This window comes from Scyliorhinus canicula, chromosome 10 (genome assembly GCF_902713615.1).
Source record: "Scyliorhinus canicula chromosome 10, sScyCan1.1, whole genome shotgun sequence".
In the NCBI taxonomy this organism is placed as follows: Eukaryota; Metazoa; Chordata; class Chondrichthyes; order Carcharhiniformes; family Scyliorhinidae; genus Scyliorhinus; species Scyliorhinus canicula.
In genome coordinates, this window is record NC_052155.1 from 109,238,803 (window position 1) to 109,264,145 (window position 25,343).

General features: G+C 46.9%; 1 protein-coding gene across 1 annotated transcript in view; it reads left to right on the plus strand.

Moving 5' to 3' along the window:
• The window catches only part of prex2 (phosphatidylinositol-3,4,5-trisphosphate-dependent Rac exchange factor 2), a 624,716-nt gene that overhangs the window by 97,488 nt on the left and 501,885 nt on the right, over window positions 1-25,343 (plus strand). Inside the window, exons 2-4 of the mRNA XM_038808469.1 lie at window positions 19,235-19,306; window positions 19,853-19,975; window positions 24,382-24,486. Coding sequence (XP_038664397.1) covers window positions 19,235-19,306; window positions 19,853-19,975; window positions 24,382-24,486 — 300 coding nt within the window. The remainder of the gene's footprint in view (window positions 1-19,234; window positions 19,307-19,852; window positions 19,976-24,381; window positions 24,487-25,343) is intronic.

The following is a 25,343-nucleotide window of genomic DNA, read 5'->3' on the forward strand; positions in this document are numbered from 1 at the left end:
GCGCATCTGGTGAAGGCCTCCCGCCCCTTTGAACGCCTCAGCATCGACTTCAAAGGGCCCCTCCCCTCCACTGACCGTAAAGTACACTTTCTCAATATCATTCATGAGTACTCCCATTTCCCTTTCGCCATCCCATGCCCTGACATGACTCCTGCCACGGTCATCAAGGCCCTACACAGTATCTTCACCTTGTTCGGTTTCCCCACCTACATCCACAGCGATTGGGGATCCTTCTTCATGAGCGATGAGCTGCGTCAGTTCCTGCTCAGCAAAGGCATCGCCTCGAGCAGAACGACCAGCTACAACCCCTGTTTAAATGGACAGGTGGAGAGGGAGAACGCGATGGTCTGGAAAGCCATTCTGCTGGCCCTTCGGTCTAAGAATCTCCCGGTATCCCGCTGTCAGGAGGTCCTCCCCGATGCGCTCCACTCCATCCGGTCGCTCCTGTGCACTGCTACCAATGAGACCCCTCACGAACATGTGTTTTCCTTCCCTGGGAAGTCCACCTCCGGGGTCTCGCTCCCAACCTAGCTGACAGTTCCTGGGCCCATCCTCCTCCAGAAGCATGCGAGGAGCCACAAATCAGATCCTCTCGTCGAAAAAGTCCTCCTCCTCCATGCAAACCCACAGTACGCCTACGTGGCACACTATGACGGGCAACAGGATGCAGTCTCCCTCCGGGACCTGGCACCCGCTGGTTCCCCATCCACAATCACTACCACCCCCGATCTGGTACCGTCCCCTCCCTCTCCGGTTGCAACCCCCGCCCCTGTGCCGTTCACCCCCCCCCACCAGCGATTATCACTGCAACCCCCACCCCAGCAGCACCTGTCCCCCCACTGGATCCACCACTGGGTGAAGAAGGCGAGGACAACACGCTCCCAGAGTCGCAGGTACCCGCATCGGCGCCCACACCTCAACCGGGACTGAGGTGATTGCGGCGAAGGGTCAAAGCCCCCGACAGACTCGACCTGTAACGTTGCTTCACCCCCGCTGGACTCTTTTTTTAAAACAGGGGGTGAATGTGGTAAACACCACTGGTCATACACTGCATGTATTACGGTACTGCCATTGTACTACAGTCATTACAGTGAATCGCGGTCTGCTGGCTCTGTATAAAAGTGTACACTCTCCTGCGTTGCCTTCATTCTGGCTCCAGCTGCAGGAGGCTTGACATCTAGCACAATAAAGCCTCAATAGTTCACCATTTTGTCTCGTAGTCATTGATGGTACATCAGAGCATAAGAAGTAAATATTTGTCAGGCCTGCACTTTAAGCAGAGAAAATACTAACTTTATCATTCACTGCGCAGAATGCAAGTGGGAATTCATGCTCCGTTTGAAGACAGTGTTTGAGGGAAGAAGAGGCTGGAAGATTTGGCTGGCTTGGAGCAAAGGAAAAAATCTACAGGAACCCTCAAAGGGAAAACAAATGGGCGGAAATGCCAGGCCGGAAAACAGAAGTGGAGCAGGAAGCCATAGAATCCCTTCAGTGCAGAAGGAGGCCATTTGGACTACCGAGTTTGTACCGACCCTCTGAAAAAACACCGCACCTAGGCCCACTGCCCTGCTCTGTCCCCGTAACTCCACCTAGCCTACACATTTTTGGACACTAAGATGTGTCTGTACCAAATATGTGCAGGTTTGGTGGATTGGCCATGCTAGTAGTATCTGAAAAGGTTACGTGGGCTTACTGGGTTATGGGGATAGAGTGGGGGCGTGGGCCTCGGTAGGGTACGTCTTCGGAGGTTGGTGCAGATTCGATAGGCCGAATTACACTGTAGGAATTCTATGATAAGGGGCAATTTAGTGTGTTCAATCCACGTAACCTGCACATCTTTGGAGTAGAGCGATTGGAAACCAGGGGTGTTTCTAATTTTCTGCCGAAGCCACTGTGCAGGAATTGTGATTGAAGATCGGGACGAAATTCTCCGACCCCCTGCAGGGTCGGAGAATCGCCCGGGGCCTGAGTAAATCCTGCCCCTGTCGTGGCCGGAATTCTCTACCACCCGGGAATTGGCGGGGGCGGGAATCACGCCCCGCCGATCGGCGAGGCCCCTGCGGCGATTCTCCGGCCCGCGATGGGCCGAAGTCCCGCTGCTGAGAGGCCTCTCCCGCCGCCGTGGTTTGAACCACCTCTGGTGGCGGCGAGATCGGCGGCGCGAGCGGGCCCCCGGGGTCCTGGGGGGGGCGCGGGGCGATCGGACCCCTGGGGGTGCCCCCACAGTGGCCAGGCCCGCGATCGGGGCCCACCAATCCGCCGCTGCCACGGCCTCCACCATGGCGGAGGCGGAAGAGAATCCCCCAGCGCGCATGCGCCGGTGGTGATGTCAGCGGCAGCTGACGCACCGGCGCATGCGCGAACCGGCGAAGGCCTTTCGGCCAGCGGGCGTCAAAGGCTGTTGTTGCCGGTTTTGGCGACAGTCGGCTTGGTGCCAACCGCTCCGGGGCGGGCCTAGCCCCTCAATGTGAGGGCTTGGTCCCTAAAGGTGCGGAGAATTCCGCACATTTGGGGAGGCCCGACGCCGGAGTGGTTGGCGCCATTCCGCTACGCCGGGACCCCCCGCCCCGCCGGGTAGGGGAGAATTTTGCCCAAGGTCTGAGATAAAAAGTTCAAATCTTCATAAGGTAGGTGTGGAAAGGTTTGCAGTTAATTCCCCCCCATAAATATGGTAACCTTTGAGAACCTGAAAAGTACCTGAAGGCATGCTGGTGGGGCGTAATGGTAGGAAAGGGAAAGTTGTGTTGGGGATTTTAGTCTAAAGTATGTGTGGCTGTGTCTCATTGTGCTTTTAGATGTGAAATATATGTAATTACCTCAGAGTCTTTATGCAGTTGTTTTTGATTGACTTTATTCTTATGTAATAACATTCACTTATTTTAAACCATGGAATTTTGTAGCTTTATTCTTTCTGCAAATAACCTGGTGTTTTAATTTTTCTTTAACATTAATGATCACTGCGGGGATCATAACAAAAGGGTATATTAAGCATATGTTTCACAGGCAAGGTCAATCCATTTGTTGGTAAATCAAAGCCAAAAAGCCATCTCAGTGCATATAGAAGGTAGAGGAGGGGGAAAATAAATATTTTCACACATCTATGGAATATGGAATGCTTTTCCAATGTATGATGATTGATATTAAACTGATAACAGCATTCATAATGGCAATCGCTCAAAAAAAGGCGACAGAAGGATACGAGAAGAAAGTAAGAAAGTAGATCTGAATGAATTGAAACTTTTCGAGGGACCTAAATTCAGCACAGGCAAGGACTGGAATGGCTTCCTCCTGTGTTTAAATTTCTTTGTTTCCAGGGTAAGGACAGGTGGAAGTTGGGTTTATGTGGTAGTGAACGCAGTTATGTTGGCAAACATCAGGAAAATAAAGGTAACATTTCATTTACAAAATGGAGTCTCGTCCAACAAGAATACCAAGCCAAAAATGTGCCATGACTACAAATCTTTTTATTGTGTACTCTTTAACTTTCTGATTTAAACATTGAAGCCAAAACTCTTATAGTGAGAGAGTGTATACTTTGGGCCGATTGCCTGTGGGATGCCAGGAATTTTGCCCTATTTATGATCCATACCGCATTCTGACTTGTGTGGGCAGCGAGTGCTCCACTCATTCTCTGTATCTCAGCTAGATTTGGTACATACCTGGGGGCATTCCCTGGCTACTATGGAAATTCTATCAAGTATATCACCAAATAGATCCAGCCATGAGGAGGTATCAAGCGTGTATGCAAGGGGCTAGTTTAGCACAGGGCTAAAGAGTTGGATTTTAAAGCAGACCAAGGCAGGCCAGCAGCCCGGTTCAATTCCCGTACCAGCACCCCCCCCCAAATTTTAGGAATTTGGACCCAATCAGAATTTAGAGCTGCCAGTACCTTGAGTCAGTTTAACTTTGTATCCCAAATTCACAATTTTTATGGATCTCACTGAGCTGACCTAAAAGCTCCAATAAGGTGTAGTGAATCAAAGTAGACTTTATTAAGGAAGAATGGTATATATTCTTAACAATAGGCAGGGAAGACAGCAGGGATGTTCTTATCCCCCTGAGGGTCCGGACTCCTTCAGTTTCTGACAGCACACATTACGCAATTGTCTTTCTCCTGATTTGAGCTGGCTCAGGAGAAAGGTCACATATAGAGGCAATGGTGATGCTGTCCCAGGGGTGTCATGAAAACTTTGATATTTATTCTTAGTTCTGGAAGTTCTCATGTCATTTTTGGATATAACCCATTATTTTGGATATCGTTGGCAAGGTGATTAGAGGTGGGTGTGCCGGAGGTGGTATCAGAAGATCAGGCGGGGTTCGTGAAGTGGTGGCAGCTGTTGAGCAACATTAGGAGGCTATTGAATGTGGAAGACCCCATTGGGCTGAAGTGTGCGGGGGTGATAGTGTCGGTGGACGTGGAGAAGACATTTGTGGCATGAGTACGCTTACTCTATGCATCCACCATGACGAGTGTGTGAATGAATGGGATGGATTCAAAGTGCTTTAGGCTGCAGAGGGGAACAAGGCAAGGGTGCCCTTTGTCACCACAATTGTTTGCATTGGCGATAGAGCCTTTGGCGATTGAACTCCAGGCTTCGGGAAGTGGCAGGGGATTGTGAGGTGGGGTAAGGACCATAGGATGTCACTGTATGCCAATTACTTATTGCTATATATTCTGGACCCATTGGAGAGTATGGGAAGAAATATTCCAACTTGTTGGAGAAATTCGGGACCTTCTCTGGGTACAAATTGAATGTGCGAAAGAGTGAGGTTTTGCCAGTGAATGACTTGGGGAAGAGTATGAATCTTGGGGATTTGCCATTTAGGGCGGCTAAGATTATTCTGATACTTGGGGATTCAGGTGGCGCATGATTCAGTAATAGTGCACAGGTGGAACTTAACGGGGCTGATCGAAGGGTTAAGGGCATCTGAGGAGATGTGATGCCTTGCTGTTATCCAGTAAAGTACTCCAAGTGGGGTCAAACCAGGGTTTTGTAGCCCTGCAACAGAACATAGGGTGGCACGGTAGCACAGTGGTTAGCACTGTTGCTTCACAGCTCCAGGTCCCAGGTTCGATTCCCGGCTTGGGTCACTGTCTGTACAAAGTCTGCACGTTCTCTGTGTGTCTGCGTGCGTTTCCTCCCACATGTCCCCAAAGACGTGCTGCTAAGTAATTTGGACTTTCTGAATTCTCCCACAGTGTACCCGAACAGGCGCAGGAACGTGGAGACTAGAGGATTTTCACAGTAACTTCATTGCAGTGTTAATGTAAACCTACTTGTGACAATAAAGATTATTATTATCCTCTAAGGTCTAGGATCAATGCCGTATCTAGTTGTATCTGCAGCTCCCTCTAGTGGCTACTCTCAACGCTACATTAACTTGTGATGTCGATAGTTATGAGAATACCACAGTTAGCACTGTTGCTTCACAACATCAGGGGCGGGATTCTCTCAGCCCGTGGCCGGGCAGGAGAATCCCCGTGACCGGAGTGAATCGCGCCACGCCGCCCTGACGCCGGCACACGATTCTCTGCAGAGCCCATCCCGGGCAGGTGTAGAGCGGCCCCTAACCGGCATCGCGCATTGGCGCTGGCATGGTTGGCGCGATGCCGGTTAGGGGCCGCTCTACGCCTGCCCGGGATGGGCCGAGCGGCCGTCGTAAAAGCAGCAAGTCCCGCTGGCGCCGTCCACACCTGCTCTCAGCCGGCAGGATCTCAGCGTGGAAGAGTCGGGGAGCGGCCTGTGGGGGGGACTGGGGGGGATCCGACCCGGAGGGGGACCACTGATGTGGCCTGGCCCGCAATCGGGGCCCACCGATTGGCAGGCCGGCCTCTCTGGATGGGGGCCTCCTTTCTTCCGCACCGCCCCCTGTAGTCCTGCGCCATGTTGCGTCGGAGCTGGCGCGTTGAATGAAGCCACTGCGCATGCGCGGATCCCGCAGCGCCCATTTCATGCCAGGATCAGCAGCTCCAGTGCCTTGCTGGCCCCCTGTAGGGGCCAGAATTACTGATCCTGAGGCAATGTTGACGCCGTCGAGAAACGCAACAGCGTCAACACTTAGCCTCAGGATCACAGAATCCCGCCCCAGGTTCCCAGGTTCGATTCCTGGCTTGGGTCACTATCTGTGCAGAGTCTGCACGTTCTCCCCGTGTCTGCGTGGGTTTCCTCCGGGTGCTTCGGTTTCCTTCCACAAGTCCCGAAAGACATGCTGTTAGGTGAATTGGACATTCTGAATTCTCCCTCAGTATCCCCGAACAGGCGCCGGAGTCTAGGGCGACTAGGGGATTTCTGCAGTAACTTCATTGCAGTGTTAATGTAAGCCTACTTGTAACAATACTAAAGATTATTATTATGTGGGCAGGCAAAATACCGAGGAAAGGCAAGTTGGGGGGTTAGCAGATCCAAATCTACTGCACTACTACTGGGCAGCTAATGTGGAGAAGGTGAGATAATGGTGGGAAGAGGAGGTCAAAATGGGTCCGGGTGGATGAGGACTCCTGTAGGGGTTGAGTCTGTGGTAACGGCTCCACTCCCATTTTCCTCGGGGAAATATACTAATAGTTTTGTGGTGATGTCATCAATAGAGATTTGGAATAAGTTAAGGAGGCACTTAAATTGATATGGGGGTTGGTACTGACCCTGTTGTGTGTTAATATAGGTTTGCGCCCAGATGGATGGATGCGATGTATGAGGGGTGGCAGACGGCAGGGGCAGGGTGGTTGATGGATCTATTTTCACCTGAACGGTTTGCAAATTTGGCGGAGCTTCAGGAGAAGTTTAAGTTACCAAAGAGGAGTGAGTTCAGATACTTACAGGTTCGGGATTATGTGCGGAAGGAGCTGCCCACTTTCCATCAAATACTGGAGTATAGGCTATTGGAGAAGCTGTTAGCTCCAGATGTGTGGAGGGAAGGGAGGATTGGTGATAGTAATAATAATAATATAATAATTAGTAGGGTTCAATGAAGTTACTGTGAAAAGCCCCTAGTCACCATATTGCGGTGCCTGTTCGGGGAGACCGGTTCGGGATTTGAACCAGCGTTGCTGGCATTGTTCTGCATTGCAAGCCAGCTGTTTAGCCCACTGTGCTAAACCAGACCCTGGAATGGGTGGTTGGGAAAGAAAGACATGGCGCAGTGGAAAGGATCAAGGGCAGGTGAGAAGAAGAGTTGGGGACCGAGCTAGGGTGAGGGATATGGAGTGAGATATTGCACCAGGTTAATGAAAGTCCTCATGTGCGAGGATGAGTCTCATTCAATTCAAGGTGGTGAATAGGGTACATATGAAGCAAGGCCCGGATGAGGGGAATCTTCCCTAGGGTGGAGAATCGCTGTGAGAAGTGTGGGCGGGGGCCGGGAAACCACGCCCCTATGTTCTGGGGGGGGGGGGGGGGGGGGGGGAGAAACTAGAAGGCTTTTGAGAAGCGGTGATCAATGCTCTGTTGGAGATAATTCCATAATATGGTGTGATCAAACCACCTGTTTCCCACCATGTTTTCCAGAACTGGGATGTTTGCCCAGTAATGGTAACAATGAGTTTATTCTGCAACGTGGCCTTGTAGTGTATAGTCAGTTTTTAAACTTCCTGATCTGATCTTTTCCCTTGCTCTCAGCATTTTCTGCTATCATGGCTAATATATGATTTTTAATAGTATAATGTCACTAAATAATTTCTTCCTTTAAACTTTTATAAAAGTGGATTTCTATGAGATACATAATGAAAATACATAAACATAGCCAGCAGGTGAAGTATACGGTATATCGTGCTAAGCATACAGTATATAGTAAATAGGTAACGGTGACTGGCAAAGCTTTGCAATATGCATCCTTGAGCCAACCATGGGTACTGTTGGTTACTCTGATCTTGACAAATTTCTCAGCATCTTTGCTGTCTTTGTGGCCAAAGTGCCACTTCTTGAGTTTAAAAATCTTAAAACTGCAGAAAGAATGAAAAATTAAGAAAGGCAATCAGATCCACAGTTTAGAAGCACTGCAAAAGAGTGTATCGGAGTGGGAGATTACAATGCATTTTAATTTCAACAGTATGTGGATGGGGGGGGGGGGGGGGGAAAGAGTACAAGCATGTAAAGAAAACATATTTTCCGCTGAGTTTGATGACCAAGGAAGCTCAGATTTGGAATGACCATAGCTGAATTCATAATGCACAAGAGGAAGACAAGAATGCGTGGGAATTATCGGAATACATTAATGGTTAGAGATCAGGGGTGAAATTCTCCAACCCCCCGCAGGGTCAGAAAATCGCCAGGGGCCGGTGAAAATCCCGCCCCCGCCGTGGCAGAAATTCTCCGCCACCCGGGAATTGGCGGGGGCGGGAATCACGTCCCGCCGATCAGCGTGACCTCCGCGCCGATCGGCGAGCCCCCTGCGGCGATTCTCCGGCCCGCGATGGGCCGAAGTCCCGCCGCTGAGAGGCCAATCCCGCCGCCGTGGTTTGAACCACCTCTGGTGGCGGCGGGATCGGCGGCGTGAGCGGGCTCCTGGGGCATTGGGGGGGGCGATCGGACCCCGGGGGGGTGCCCGTGCCCCCACGGTGGCCAGGCCCACGATCGGGGCCCACCGATCGGCGGGCGGGTGAGTGCCGTGGGGGCACTCTTTTTCTTCCGCCGCCACCACGGCCTCCACCATGGCGGAGGTGGAAGAGAATTCCCCAGCGCGCATGTGCCAGTGGTGACATCAGCGGTAGCTGACGCACCGGCGCATGGGCGAACCGGCGAAGGACTTTCGGACAGCCCGGGCGGCGGGCGTCAAAGGCTGTTGTGCCGGTTTTGCCGCCAGCCGGCGTGGTGCCAACCGCTCCGGCGCGGGCCTAGCCCCTCAATGTGACGGCTTGGCCCCTAAAGGTGTGGAGAATTTGGGGAGGCCCGATGCCAGAGTGGTTGGTGCCACTCCGCTATGCCGGGACCCCCCGCCCCGCCGGGTAGGGGAGAATCCTGCCCCAGAGGAGTCACTTGACACAAATAAGCTTTTTTCAGTTGCAAGAGCCTCCAAAGAACTGGTCAATAGTACTTGTTGGGTGATAGACCATTAAATATTCTAATTGTCTGATGTCTGATAGCTGATGAAATCAGTGGTGCTCTAAACTCAGCAGCAAGGTATCAGAATTTAGTGTGAACACAGTGTCCATATCATCCTGTCTAACAACTTATGGTTGGGGGGGTGGGGCGGGGAGGTAGCTTCACTGCAGAGTAAGTTTAAATGCAGGCAAATGAAGGCATATGTAACGTCCTGTCTTTGATACCGGGTTTGTGCTGCGCATTAATCATACCATAACTGTCATTTTAAAATTGCATTATAATTTTTATGTTCCTAGCTTTTTACCTTACAGAATCTTAATGGATGGGTTGGGATTAGATTTTCTTTGTCCATCCCAATTGAACTAATAGAATGAGTAACATGAGTGTTTTAATGGGAATGTCAATGTGATGTTGCACCAGAGGGGTACTTATTGAATTTCACATCTATCCACAAAAATGCACTTAGCTCAATTAGTCTAAGAAATTGTCTTCACTGGCATTGCTTTCCAAAGAGGCTGTGACCAAGTTAAATTGTATTCTACAAATAGACTTACAGCAGAATTCCATCTCGGGCATGGCACTGTTGCTGGCTGACAAGATCAATACATCTATCAATTATCATAAAGTAGATCCTTCCAGAGTATCTCAAGAGACATCAGTCGCATAATTTAAGACAGTGAGAAATGCAAATGTAAATAAAACTGCTGGACAATGCATTGTTTGTGAAATCAAACTGATTCATCTCATTCCCCTTTGATAGTCAGCAGAAGCATCAAAGAACTCTGCATATTGTTGCAAATTACAAGCTTTCCCAGCGAACAGAAGATAACTAGTGGCACAGGTGTGGCCATATGGACTTCTACCCAAAATTAATCCATCTATGTGAACTACAGTGTTTTATTTCCTGAAGTGAAGCTCAATTGTGGTCATCAGCATTGACTATTGCAGGTCAATATATGGTTTGGCTTTCCCACACCCCAGCCTCCAAATCTGACAGATCATTGTAACTGCAGTTCCTGTTTTCTATCTGTCCACAGGTATGGGCAGTGTGACATGAGTGTGCCAACATAAACCAGGATGTCCTTTGGTGAAGAAGTGTGACTTAGGCCCTAATAATATGTTTTGGCTCGTTATTTCCTGCCGTGCAGGAGTATCTAGGGTGGCTGAGTGCTTTTGTGTCAGCTGCAACCATTTGAGAGTGATGTGACCCTCTACTTATTTATGAAACTACCTAGAAAATGGTTTCTGTACCTGGAATAGCCAGTTGTTATTTTAAACTGAGGAATTGGACATTGAAGCAGAGGGAAGGATATAACCGAGTACGATATGCCTTCTATCCTACAGTGGTTGCAATCCCACATGCACAAATGTGCATCACGCCATTATGTTCAGATGAAATGAATCTCATTACAGATATGACTGAAATTATAGGTCTCGTTACGGGTGTACAGTGTGTCTGCTATAGATTTATAAGAAATGAAAGCACTGTTAGTGAAAATGATTGTCAAGAACCACCTTGTGCCACAGCTAGTTAATGGAAAGAATTGGAGAACCATCCTTGATCTGGTATTTAGACATCTTACTCATTTATATCCAGTTCCTTTTGGGTCTTGCCCTCTGTATTAACATGCTGTGTCACCTGCTGAACTTATAACTAATTCTGATCAGTGTATAGCGCTGCTGCAATATCTTCTTGGGATACTGTAGATAGCAGAAGACTTTTGAAATATCTACAGAAAATCTATAGATTAGCTCGCAAGAGCTGAGAGGCAAAGCATTATAGAACAAAAGAGGTAAGTTGAATTTGCCAACGGATAGGTGATGGTGAGCACCCAGAAAAGCGCTACAAAAACAAATGTTGAAAAGATAAATTTTGAAATACCATCCTACTTGTGTTGTATGGAGACGAAGGACATTTTTACTTTAAAAAAAAAAATCAGCATGGAAGATGATATGGACAATCTACCTGATCCAAGATGGAGCCTGGGGATCATATGACCTTTTGTGATTTCCGTAAAGACATGAATCAACTCTAGAAAGTCATTAATAAATAAATGTCTGTGTGGGGACTACTCTATTGGATTTATGATAATCTAATAATAATTCTTATTGTCACAAGTAGACTTATATTAATACTGCAATGAAGTTACTGTGAATATCCCCAAGTCGCCACACTCCAGCGCCTATTTGGGTACACAGAGGGAGAATTCAGAATGTCCAATTCACCTAACAAGCACATCTTTCGGGACTTCTGGGAGGAAACCCACGCACATACAGGGAGAACGTGCAGACTCCGCATAGTGACCCAAGCGGGAATAGAACCCGGGACCTTGGTGTTGTGAAGCAACAGTGATAGCCATTGTGCTCCATTTAGATTTATTGTCACATGTACCGAGGCACAGTGAAAAGTAGTGTTCTGTGTACAGTCCAGACAGATCGTTCAAGACATGAAAAGCAGTGGACATACGAGAAATACACAAAGTAAAGACAGAGACATTGTGTGAAGCATACGGAGTATAGTGCTTTATAGTAGAGGAGATGCATGGAGAGATCAGTTCAGTCCAGAAGAGGGTCATTCAGGAGCTTGGTAACAGTGGGGAAGAAGCTATTTTTGAATCTGTTAGCGTGTTCTCAGAATTGTGTATCTCCTGCCCGATGGAGGAGGTTGGACAAGAGGCAAGATCAGGGGTGGGCAAACTACGGCCCGCGGGCCGCATGCGGCCCGCCAAAGGTATTTCTGCGGCCCACCAAGTCATTAAAAAAAAATAAAAAAAAAAATTTTTGTTTAAAATTTTTTTTATTTAAATTTTTTTAAGGTTAATGGGTGGGGGGGGGGCTGTTGGGTTACTTACTGGTATAGGGTGGATACGTTGACTTGAGTAGGGTGATCATTGCTCGGGACAACGTCGAGGGCCGAAGGGCCTGTTCTGTGCCGTACTGTTCTATGTTCTATGTTCTATATGAGGCGCCCAGAATCATAACCGGGTGAAGTAATTATTTTACTTAATATACTATGCGGCCCTTTGTGAATTGTGAATTTCTGAATGTGGCCCTTGCACGGAAAAGTTTGCCCACCCCTGGGCAAGATCATTTGTGGAATTTATTGGCACTTTACAGAAACTCAAATACAATGGTCACCCCAGACTCAGTTCTTGCACACTTGAAACCTAGAGGGAGGTGTGGATAAACTATTATATTACAAGCAGATGTGAATGACCACCATTCATTCCCAATTCTGTAAAATGGCTTATGATATTGACTTATTTGTGTAGTTAATGAGAGTATTGATCCTGTGGTCACATGATTGAATCTGGCTTGGAATAACAAACCTTCACCCAAGGGTAAACCAGATCAATCAGACTGGGAGCAATCAGGGCAGAGGGATCATCATTTCCCCTACCCAAAGAAAGGAACCCTGTCTAAACAGATAGTCAACTCAGGCAATAAACAGAGGAGCTAATTTATTTTTGCTTGCAAGATTATATTTCTTCTTCACGGAAGCTCAGCCACAACTTCATATGAAAACTCAGAAACATATCACCCCCAGTGTGAACAAGTTGGAAAGAGAATCCTTCAGGCCTGCAATGTTTTCAACTGAAAGTACTGATAAGTATACATGATTTGTTCCTTGTTATTCTGTTAATAATCTAAGTGTATGCATCAGCTCGTTTTTTCTGTGTGTATGTGCCTGTGTGCTCATGGGAGTGAGTGTTTTATTGTGTTCACATTTTGGCAGTTGTGTAAAATAAACATTTATTCTTTTGATTTAAACCTACTGGAAATCCTGTTTGTGTCTATCCTTTAAAGTTACAACACTCAAGGTTTAAAACACACTATTGTAACCTACAGGAGACCCACGAGGCTGGGCTGATTAGGCTTCCTGTGGGTCTCATGGAGTACGAGCTTTCCCACTGAGGGGCGGAGCTCCCACATCAGCCAGGGAGCAAATCACAACATAAAAACCCCAGCCCGGGTGTGGACTGGGCGCGGGGGGTTTAGTGTACATAGAATTTTTGTTCTCTGTTGATATACCTCTTGTTTCCTTACACTCCTATGTGGTCACTTCCTCAAACTCAACACGTATCTTCTTAAAAAGTACATCTTGTTGCGAAAGGGGTAAAGAAAAAGGGGAAAATTATCTCAGCACCATACCCCATCCATAACAACACACAGAATACAAGTGTTGAGAATAGACTGACAGACAAATTACATTATTCAGTAACAATTTCATTAGCTCACAAGAGGTGAGTAAATATGAGTACACAGCTATTTATAGATGCTGTTGGTTTTATATCAAGAAAACTGTTTCTTTTGTTAGAATGACTTTTGTTTATTACTTTTCCTGTCATGTCCAGGGATTTGTTTCATGCGTAACCCTTTAATTCTTAACAGCTATCTTTGAGTAGCCAAATTCTAGTTCCACAAGTGAGCAGTAGAAGGAACACACATTAATGTCTGCACCGTGTATTTTAAACACCTGCTATGTAATATTATAGTCAACAATAAATGTTAAATTTTATCAAATCTATCAAATGTTAAGATTGCATTCTATGTTTGTTGTACACTGATCTCACAAAATCGCATAGTCTTTCTGGACAAGACTTTACATCTGGCGAGTAAGAATTACATAAGGCACGAAATACATAAAGTGTCAAAATTTGACTTTAACGGGCCAAGGGGAACAAAGGAGAAATAAAATTGTTGACCAATGGAAGTGCACAGAATGCAGAGTGTGTGCGTGCATGTTGTAGCTAATGAACATAGCACACTAATACTAACCGGTCGAGGGTTTCCATGCGCTATTGAGAAAATGTCTAAACTGAAAGAGATTAAGAGAGACCAGGACAAAATTTAATTTAGTACTTCAAAATGTTTTTATTGCGCTCTCCCCTAAGAGGTTTACCATGAGCCCGGTGGTGGCGGCGACCCTAAGAATCCGGGGACAGTGGAGACGGCATCGGGGGGGGAAACAGGGGGCTCGATGGAGGCTCCACTGGGTGGCAACCATCGGTTCATCCCGGGGAACATGGATGGGGGATTTAGGGGGTGGCAAAGGGCGGGCATCAGCAAATTGAGGGACCTGTTTATTGGCGGGAGGTTTGCGGGCCTGGGGGAACTGGAAGATAAATTTGGGCTTCCCCAAGGGAACATGTTCAGATACCTGCAGGTTAAAGCGTTTGCTAGGCGACAGGTAGAGGGATTCCCTTTGCTGCCCTCGCAGGGGACGATGGACAGAGTGCTTTCGGGGGTGTGGGTCGGAGAGGGGAAGGTGTCTGACATCTATAAGGTAATGCAGGAGGTGGAGGAGTCGTCAGTGGAGGAGCTGAAGGCTAAATGGGAGGAGGAACTCGGGGAGCAGATAGAGGACGGGACTTGGGCGGATGCCTTGGAGAGAGTTAACTCTTCCTCCTCATGTGCGAGGCTTAGTCTCATCCAATTTAAGGGAGGGGGGGAAGAGGGGGGGAGAGGAGGGAGAGGGGGGTAGGGGGGAGGGGGGAGGGAGGGAGGGAGGGAGGGGGTTGCACTATTGTAGTGTCTATTCTGTAACTTTATAGTGTGTTAATTTGCGTTGTTGTTAAAATGCTGTGTTGTTCATGGAGGGGGGGCGAATGTATATGATTGTTAATGTTATTGTTATTTTCGGTATTTTACTAAGGTGTGTCAATGTTGTATAAAATCAAAATTTTTTCAATAAAAATTATTTAAAAAAAAAAAAGATTTTATTGCAACTGCCCAAAGCATTTTTAAAAAAAGTTCAAAAATGGACTGCAAACCATGGAAACTGCAAGAGAATGCATCTGAACCAAGAAATATTTTTTAAAATTGTAACAGAAGAAATATAAAAATAATTTGTTTCCCAAAATAGTGATATATTTTATATAATTTTCTATGCAGTTTTATATAAACAATTGTTGGAATGGACAAAAGTCCTGGAGAGAGCCAGTAAAGTCAAACAAGGGTCATGTGCGATATATGTGGAAAATGATTTATTTGAAATAGATTCTAACTAATCTGATGTTCAACGTTCATTAGAAAGCTGCTTTCTTTCGCTACAACATGTAAATCTGCCTCTGATGATTTTTACAGTATTGTCCTGTTTTTAAATTCCTTTGAAACATTGATTTCCGATTACTTTAAAGCAATCTTGCTTCCTTTTTCATTTTCTAAACGTTTAACAAAGATTGCCATATCAGCTTAAATCCAATTAGCATTGTGTCCCCACAATACATTGATATCTTACACATGTGCATTGTAAATGGCAGCTGTAAATGCTTAAGAAAGTTGTTAGCTGAGCTTCCACAGAAAGGACATATTGGGTGGGGATCTAGAGTTGGATTGTTCACCTTTTATGGGCCATTAGGAGCTGTATCTTTGTGTTAATTGACAGCTGAGATGTAACTTTCAGTAAGAGAAAAGGGCTGGAATTTTCCGGCCATTGGAATTCTCTTTTCCTGCTGGCAGAGCACCCCCGTCTGTGGATTTCCTGGCAGCGTGTGGTGACTTCAATGGGATGTCCCATTGACAAGTGGCAGGAAAAGAGAAACCCGCCGTCAGTGAACGGCACACCACTGACTAACACACGGCTGGGGGACTGGAAAATCCCGCCCTAGAAGAATAATTGCAAACCTTCATTGTGAACACACTTTTTTTGTACATAAACCTTTATGCAATGTCCTCACTATGTGAAATGAAACAAATTAATACTGAAAGTATTAAATTCATCCCATCATCTGTCAGCATAGTGTTTAATGACATTATTTTTTTCCCAATAGACATATTGGGAGCGATTTTCAGTTTACGATCGCCGTCAAAGAAAACAGCGACGTGGGCGGAAAATCTGGAGAGAATTGGGGATCGCGATTCTCTCCAGAGAGATTGCGTTTCCTGATTTTCCTTATTCTCCACTGACAGGATTCTGCCATAAAGACAAAAAGACATTTGCACACAAATGAATAATAGGGTATATATGAATTTCAGTGCTGGTGTGATGCCAGATACTTAGGCCATATGTGCCAATGATTGGTGGATCGCATCAAACATCATTTCCTTCAGCTGTTGGCAATAGGCAGAGTGCTGATTGTACTTAACCAGACTGTGCTTGTACAAAAGTCAGACGTCATGGTCAAGATTCTCTGGCCGCCCCAGCTGCGCATTGTTTAGCAGTGCGGGGAGAGACACATTGTTCGCAGTTCCCATTGAAGCCACCCCACACCATTGGAAACCCATGAGCGGGTGTGCTCTGCCGGTTGGACCAGGGAATACCACCGCCAGCAAATGGCCGGAGAACTCAAGCCCATGTCTAACATTAGATGTGATTCTATGATTGACCCGTACCTGCTGAACAATTCTGAGTGTGCTAAGAATTACATTGACAACCAATTTAAGATAAACAGTCAGGGTCACAATGTGGCTCACTTATTCTTGCTGGAAGCTACATGTCGTCATATGGAGAAACCTTTCCTCTGCCAACATTGTGCCATTTCTGAGTGAAACAAAAGCATGCAGGATTATACATCCCTGGTGCATTCTCCATGCCTCGACTAATCAGAGTTGATTTGCCAACCAAGCAGCAACCGTTTCTCATGCAATATAAAATGAAATTTGGCATTCTTGAGCCTGTCCTGATTATTGCAAGATGAAAAGTTCCGGCAGCATGTCTCTTTTTATCAGGAATACTCTAGTTCTGTACTACCAAGTGACAGTGCTTGCTTTATATATTTCTTGTATAGTAAAATCAAATTTGTTTTAAATCATGGAACCTTGTGCAGTGATTTCTTTCAGTTGATCACTAGTTGTTCAACTTTCTCTTTAAACATTAACTGTCATACCGATTGTAACAATTGTGCCATTAAAGTAGTGAAATGTTCCAGAGGACTTCTCAGGAGGGTTATCAAACAAAATTTAAGATGTTAGGAGAATTTGACCAGAGAGGACGGTTTAACAAGCTTCATAATGACGTTAACTGACAGGTAGAGAGGCGAATAGTTTTAAGGAGGGGAAGGCATGCTTTCCGATGATGGAGTGATTAAAGCCGGTGACACACAAGAGGCCAGAATTAGAATAGCAAAATATCTTGGAGGGATGTGTGGCTGATGAAACTCAGAGTTAGGGAGATTTGAGGCCATGGAGCTATTTGCAAACTAGGCAGCAAAATTGAATATCTAAGCATGAGCGGACTGGGAGCTAATGTCAGCTGGCAGGGAATAGGTTTTTGGTGCATGAGCATACCAGATCTGAGTTTTGAAGAGCTCAAGTTTACAAAGGGTGGAAGGTAAAAGGCCACATTTGAAAATGCAAGACTAAAGGTAGCAAAGGCATAGATGAGGGGGTCAGCAGTAGGTGAACTGAAGCAAGGGTGGAGACCTGTGCTGTTGCAGAGGTGAAAGTAGGTGGTTTAAGTGATGGAGTGGTAATGGCATCAGAAGCTCATTTGAGAGTCAAAAAGCTGCCAAGGTTTGCAAACCGTCTAGTTCAGTGTCAGAAAGTGACCATGGAGAGAGTTAAAATTGTTGGTTGCAGAACAGACAAAAGACAATGGCTTCAATCTTTACAATGTTTAATTGGAGCTAATTTCTGCTTATCCAGTCCAAGTGTGGTGGGGTCGAGAGAGGTGGAGATGGTGGAGAAGTAGAGTTGGGAGTCATTGGTGCATATTTGGAATCTGGCATTTTGTTTTCAGATGATGTAGCTGAGGGGAAGCATGTAGAGAATAAATAGGAGGGAAGTAAGGATTGATATTGGGGGATTTCAGAGGTTACAGTGCGGGAGAAAGCAGATATGCCACTGCAGATGATTCTTTAGTTAAATAGATGATAATGGAACCAAATGAGGGTAGTGCCACCCAAGTGGACGACTGAGTAGAGGCGTTGGAGGAGTGTGGTGTGGTCATTCGTGCTAAGAGCTACAGATAGGCCACGGAGTATGAGGACTACAGATAGGTCAAGAAGTATGAGGAGGGACATTTTACCATGATCACTGTAGTGATCTCTGTATGTGCATGTACACAAGGGGTTAATGTGTAATCAGTATCACCTAATGATCACTAGAGGGCCTAACCAACAGGGGTATAAAAAGCAACCACATTGGGTCTCTCCCTCTCTCTTGGGTGCACTGTGACCAGGGCAATATCAGACTAGTTCAGATGGCTAGTGGAGTTACGTATAGTTACTGTAGTTAGATTTTGTTAACCTTATCACTAGTATCAAAGTTAAAGTAAAGAACTCATGCAATTATTGTTATAGTTACTCAATAAACCTTTTGTTACTACTGGACGAGTTCATCGAGATTCAGAAGACCTCACCATTAACCAAGCATTGAGTAGCATTTGTTACCTACCACACAGGTAACAAAACAATCACAATCATATAAAATATAATTTATGACCTGATGAAGGCACTTCAGCAATTTGGCATAGATAAAACAAAATGAATTAGAAGGGCTCAATTATTTTTTTCTTCTTTTAATGGATCAATTGCATAGAATAAGGAACCTTAGTTAGGATCTGGTCTTCCAGTGTATGCTGTCGTATTTTGATGACTATAATGGGCAATTAATTATTAATATGTAACTGACTTTGCTATAACTGTAAAAGTAAATTCTGAACTTGATGCAGTAATTAAATCTGTACCGTTGAATTCTCCCAATGGCATTTGACGCAACCCCAGTCTATGCAATACAAGTGAAGAATGCTGCAGAGAGGGCTGGTTTAGCACAGTGGGCTAAACAGCTGACTTGTAATGCAGAAAAATGCCAGCAGCGCGGGTTCAATTCCCATACCTGCCTCCCCGAACAGGCGCTGGAATGTGGCAACTAGGGGCTTTTCACGGTAACTTCATTGAAGCCTACTTGCCGATTATTATATTATATTATTATAAATGGTGACTCTAATGTTGCACTCTAGGTTTATCTTAACATGAAACAGCATAGAATTGATGCAAGAAACCATTTAAAATTTAGAATATGTTTTTCTGTTTGCTATTATTAGACAAAAAAATCTACTTACATTGAGTTTTTCACTTGAAACTAACGCTGACCTTTTCTGCTAAATGAATAGGTAGAAGATAATATACCCTATTCCACAGAGCATACTTTGTCTGCACTTACAATCATAGTGTTACCGTTAGGATTGACAAGATAGACAGTAAAGTATTTATATGACTCGCAAAGTTAATGTAACACAGATATCTTTTTTTTATCAGGCATTTCTGCAGCGAATGATCCAGCATGCTGCTTCTAGAGTTGACAAGAATGTGACTGAAGAGACCGTTAAGGTAAGAAATGTGCAACATGGAATAGGAGGGGGTATTTAGCCCTCGAGCTAATTCCATCATGAATGCACCACATGAATCCTATGTATCTAGAAGGTTCCAAGTTGCTTTCCTATTATCAATGCCGAGTGAACAGCTGAGGCAGCAGTGTAGACTCTAAACATGTCTTCTGTAGCCCTTTTGGGTAGGGAACTGAATATTCTGGTTCTATTTTTTCACTGTTCCCTGAAAGTAAATAGATGTGCTGCGGGTGTAGACAGACTCAGCCAAGTTATGGTGTCCTCTGTGGTCAAAGGTGGGGCAAGTGTGGTACTGGAAAGCATTTGGGACATGTGGAATCATATCTTAGCATTTGCTACTGTTTTCAGTGATGTAAGGGAAGAAACGTGTTGGTGGTGTGACGGAATCAACGGGGTAATGTGGATAGGTAAAATTAGGTTTTTTGGAAATCTGACTTCAAGGGAAGCGATATAAATTTGATAACACAATTTTAAAATTTTCAACAGTTCTGTCTTTGTGCATGATATGATTTTTGATATTTATTTTCAGACATTGTTTTCTAACATTGAGGACATTCTTGTAGTCCATAAAGAATTCCTGAGTATGATTGAAGAGCGCCTACTTCCTGAACCGAGTGCCCACCATGAATTGGGAAGATGTTTTCTTCAGTTTGTACGTATCAATGGCTGGACTGACTGACTACAATATTTTCTTATGTTATTGATTAACTGGTTAGATCTAGTTTTCAATTGAAGATAAATTAATTGTAAGAAGCAATAATATTACCACAAAAATGTCTCTATTTCATTCTGTATATATTATTGTATATAAAACCTATTTTGAATAATGAATATCATTATTACTCATATTCTTTGCCAAAAATCCAGTAATAAATTATGAAGCACATGATAAATGTAAAGATCTCGAAACTGTTGTTGATTGCACGGTGTAACTATAAAAATTCCATACGCAGCATTTTTGTGCATCCTTAAAATATAACATTCACTCCTTGGGCAAAATTCTCCGACCCCACGCAGGGTCGGAGAATCGGCCAGCAGCGGCGTTATTCCCGCTCCCGCAGGGTTTTTAATTCTCTGACCGGCCAAAAACCGGCGCTGTGCAAATCCCGCCGGCAGCCTCTGAAAACAGCTGGCACCGGCGGGATTTCATTATATTTTTGTTTCCACAAATCTCCGGCCCGTATGGGCCGAAGTCCCGCCGACGTGGCCACGGGTCACGTCGGCGAAAATCACGGTAGCTTTAAAACGGCGTCAACCATTGATGATGGTTGACGCCGTTCAGTGTGGGGGGGGGGGTTGCGGCATCGGTGGGGGGATTGCGGCATCGGTGGGGGGGTTGCGGCATCGGGGGGGGTTGCGGCATGGGGGGGGGGTTGCGGCATGGGGGGGTTGCGGCATGGGGGGGTGGCGGCATCGGGGGGGGTTGCGGCATCGGGGGGGGTTGCGGCATGGGGGGGTGGTTGCGGCATCGGGGGGGGGTTGCGGCATGGGGGGGGTTGCGGCATCGCGGGGGGGGTTGCGGCATCGGGGGGGGGTTGCGGCATCGGGGGGGGTTGCGGCATGGGGGGGGTGGTTGCGGCATCGGGGGGGGTTGCGGCATGGGGGGGGTTGCGGCATCGCGGGGGGGTTGCGGCATCGGGGGGGGTTGCGGCATCAGGGGGGGGTTGCGGCATCGGGGGGGGGTTGCGGCATTGGGGGGGGTTTGGGGGGCAGCGGCGTGCAGAGAGGAAGGGCGACGGTTGCCCGGGGCCAATGCACCGTCGCCCCCCCCTCTGTACGCCGCTGCCCCCTACCCCAACCACCCCCCCATACCACCCCTACCTCCCTCCAACGCCCCTACCCCCCTCACCACCACCCCTACCCCCCTCCCCACCACCCCTACCCCCCTCCCCACCACCCCTACCCCCCTCCAACGCCGCCCCCCCCATCTCTCGCAATGCCGCAACCCCCCCTCATCGCCGCAACCCCCCCCTCTCAACGCCGGGTCCCCCCACTCTCAACGCCGGGTTCCCCCCCCCCTCAACGCCGGGTCCCCCCCCTCTCAACGCCGGGTCCCCCCCCCTCAACGCCGGTACCCACACTCCGTCCCCCTCCCTCTGAAGGCCGGTACCCACACCCCCCCCTCCCTCTGAAGGCCGGTACCCACACACCCCCCTCTCTCCTCCTCCCCCCCTTCCTTCCTCCTGCCCCCTTCCTTCCTCCTCCCCCCCTTCCTTCCTCCTCCCCCCTTCCTTCCTCCTCCCCCCTTCCTTCCTCCTGCCGCCCTTCCTTCCTCCGTTAGTGGGGGGGGGGGTGCGGCGTTGGAGGGGGGTAGGGGTGGTGAAGGGGGTAGGGGTGGTGAGGGGAGGGGGTTGGGGTAGGGGCAGCTGTGTGCAGAGGGGGGGCGACGGTGCGTTGGCCCCGGGCATCTGTCGCCCCCCTCCTCTGCACGCCGCTGCCCCTACCCCAACCCCCCCTCACCACCCCTACCCCCTTCACCACCCCTACCCCCCTCCAACGCCGCCCCCCCGTCCAACGCCGCCCCCCCTCTCAACTCAACACCGCAACCCCCCCCCTCTCAACTCAACGCCGCAAACCCCCCCCCTCTCCTCTCAACTCAACGCCGCAAACCCCCCAACGCCAGGTCTGTCTCTCTCCTCCTCCCCCCCCCCCCAAAATGCCGGTCTGTCTCTCTCTCTCCCCCCCCCCAAAATGCCGGTCTGTCTCTCTCTCTCCCACCCCCCCAAAACGCCGGGTCATTCTCTCGCCTCCTCCCCCCCCCCCCCCCCCCCCCCCCCCCCCCCCAAACGCCGGGTCTCACCACTTCCGCAGCTGGTGAAACTGACGCATATCGCGTCAGTCCGCTGCTGGCCCCTTCGGGAATGGAGAATAGCCGCCTAAAAGAAGGCCCCCACGCCGGAGTCATCTACACCAATTTTGCTCGCCGGAAATCGGCGTTACGACGGTCTGCAGAGAATTTCGCCCCTTATTTGGACATCTGGGGCGGAATTTTCCGCAAGGCCCGACGCTTTCGTGAAACCTGGAGAGGTTCACGACGGCGTCGGGAGCCTCTCCCGGCCCCCTATTCTCCCCTACCCGGGTGATAGGCAGGCCGTACCGGGAAACTCGGCGGCCAGGCCTTGTCCTTGGCTTCAAGGCCCGGCGCGCCAAGAATGACGTCGCAACGGAGCCTAATGACGTCAGCCGCGCATGCGCGGTTTGGACAGCTCAAACCCGGGCATGCGCGGTTGCCGTCTTTCCCCTCAAGCCGCCACGTCTTGCGGGGCAGCAGAGGGGAAAGAGTGCGCCCCCTTGAGACGCCGGCCCGACGATTGGTGGCACCGATCGCGGGCCAGTCCCCTCCCGAGTACGGTCGTGGTGCTCGATCCCCGATCCGCCTCCCCTAGGCCCCACACTTACCTGGCGTGCCATGTTCACGACGGCAGCGACCAGGTGTGGTTGCCGCCGTCGTGAACAGGTCGGGAACGGCAGAATTCGGGTCGGAGAATCGTGGGCCGCCGTGAAAAATGGCGGCCCGCGTTTCTCCGAGCGGTGTGTCGTAAAACCGGACATGCCATTTTGGGGGGGGGGGGGGGGGGGGGGGGTGGGGGGGTGGGGTGAGAGAATAGCGGGAGGTGCGAGAGCGGACCTCCCGCTATTCTCCCACCCATCGTGGTTGTGGAGAATCGCGGCCCTGCTTTTTAAGACTCAGCCACACTGTAGTTGCAACCTTTCACCCTGAGACAGAGATATGTATTAAAAGCTGCATATCCTCATAGCTACATCTCCACCATTACTAATATTTTCTGAAGGAAACATGTTTCCCCCTTGCTAAGACACAAGATGTCCACTCGTTTGAGGAAAATAAGATAAAAATAATTTTTGATTCAATTTAGTAGATATTGACGTGTTAGGTAAAATCTGTGGAAAATATTTGCAGCTTTGTATGGACGAAAACATTACCGTTTGCCATCTGGAAAATTAATTGTAACTTTTCTAAGCCAACACAAACAATATTCAGAACTGTTCTCTTTATCAGGTTGTATTTACCAGCAATGATACTAGCAGAAAATAAATTATATTCTAAAATCTATTTTTTTCTTTGTAGATTCCTATACAGCACCTTACAGACTTTAAAAATAATGTGACCCATAATGTGTCACTGAGCTGAGTGATTTGTTGCATGTTGCATTCATGACAAAGTATTGTGAAATTCCCCTCTAACCAAATATGATTTGATGACTAAATATTGCTTAAAGAAAGCATGAGGTAGTGACAAGAATATTTTTAATTGGCTAATAACTGATTGACAAATAAAACATTTGCAGTAACAAATTATTTGCTCTATCTCTCTTTTTCCTTCTACTTTTCTCTCCATTGCAAAGTCATCTCTCGAGGAAACAGGGCCCCAAATGTGTGCTGTGTCAAAATTGACCAGGATATACAAATGATGCACTATAATTGAGATGAAAGTGGCATCATTTTAGTTCATATTTCATAATTTAGTTTGCAGAATACGAGAATAATTGACTAGAGGGCTGCAGACATGCCACATTTTAGACTGGTCGGATCATTTTCCCTAACTTGCAACTGGTGTTTAGAGGGGAAAAAATGTAAACTTGATGTTAACCCAGGCCTTGTTAGTTCACAAATCAGATTGACAAAAATGGCAAAGCAACTTGGCTATCATGAGCAAATGTCTATCACGATGGAGCTAGTATTTTTGAAAGAAAATTGTAACTCTTTGGATTTGAGCTGCTCTAGTGATAGCATTGTCGTTCATCCACCGCACCCCCTCTCCACCCGGACACATACGTTTTGATATGTAGAAAGCTCTAACAGGCTTTTTGTCTATTTTATTCTATTTACATCACCTTCAGCAATAAAAATATTTCATACGGTATTCTTGCTAAAAGCCCTTCATCATTGAACAAGGACACTGATTAGTGGATCATGCTGCAACATTGCTGGATTGTAATTTGATATAGTTAGAGATTCTATCTAAAATGTTCTGAATTTTTCACCACTGAACAATAATTCAAAAGAGTTTCTTATTGTACTTCTCGTTTGGGAATACAGAAACATCGATTTTCTATTTATGATGAGTACTGCGGCAATCATGAAAAAGCTCAAAAGCTACTATTGGAACTGAATAAAATGCAGACTGTGCGGACTTTTTTACTGGTAAGCTCTCCTTCATTTTTTCATAATTGAAGAAAGCATTTGATTAAAATATTTGAAAGCCAAAAAGAAACTAAACATTTTTCTGTGTGACTAGTAATACCCCTTCAGTGATAAATATGATTTTCAGATGAAGTGTTTGAGGTGTGAGTGGGTGGTTGTGGAGAAGATTGGTGCAGGGAAGTCTTCCTGTCCACCTAGGTCAGCCAGCTTAAAATCAGTCTATAAATCTGTAGGTTGCTGTTGGTGTTCAACTAACAACTGCGCAGTGCTTGAATTATGCATTTGTAATTTTGGGAATGCAAAGAACTCATTATCATAAACATCTTGCTGGGACTGACAAGTGATCTGTTGCCGAACTGTAGCAACATTACATACTGGATGCAATTCTCTAATTGCACTGCAATTAACTTAGGATCAGTGCTGCCCATGCAGTGTGGTACAGTAACACATTAGTGGAAAGGTTCTGTGACGGGGTTGTACCTAAAGCATCAAGTCATTTGTTTTTCTCACAAATGCTGTCTGACCTGCGGAGTGTCCCTAACAGTTCCTTTTCTTCAGATTTAAAGCAACTTTCATAGTTTCCAAATTGGTTAGTACATTAATGGATCTCATTAATTACCATTGTATATTTGCAGAGAACATAAATTGTTTCAAAAATCAAAACAAGCACTGAATATATTAGAGTGAATTAATTATTTAAAGAGTTAATTTAATTGACATTGTGGTGCAGATAGGTACTGGTTTGTTCTCAGGAGTAGCACCTGAAGTAGTTTGGGACTCTTCAGGAAACAAGTAAGTACACATCAAGTGGGATGATAATATATCAAAATCTTTCTTCCTGAAGTCTTTGGTGCTCC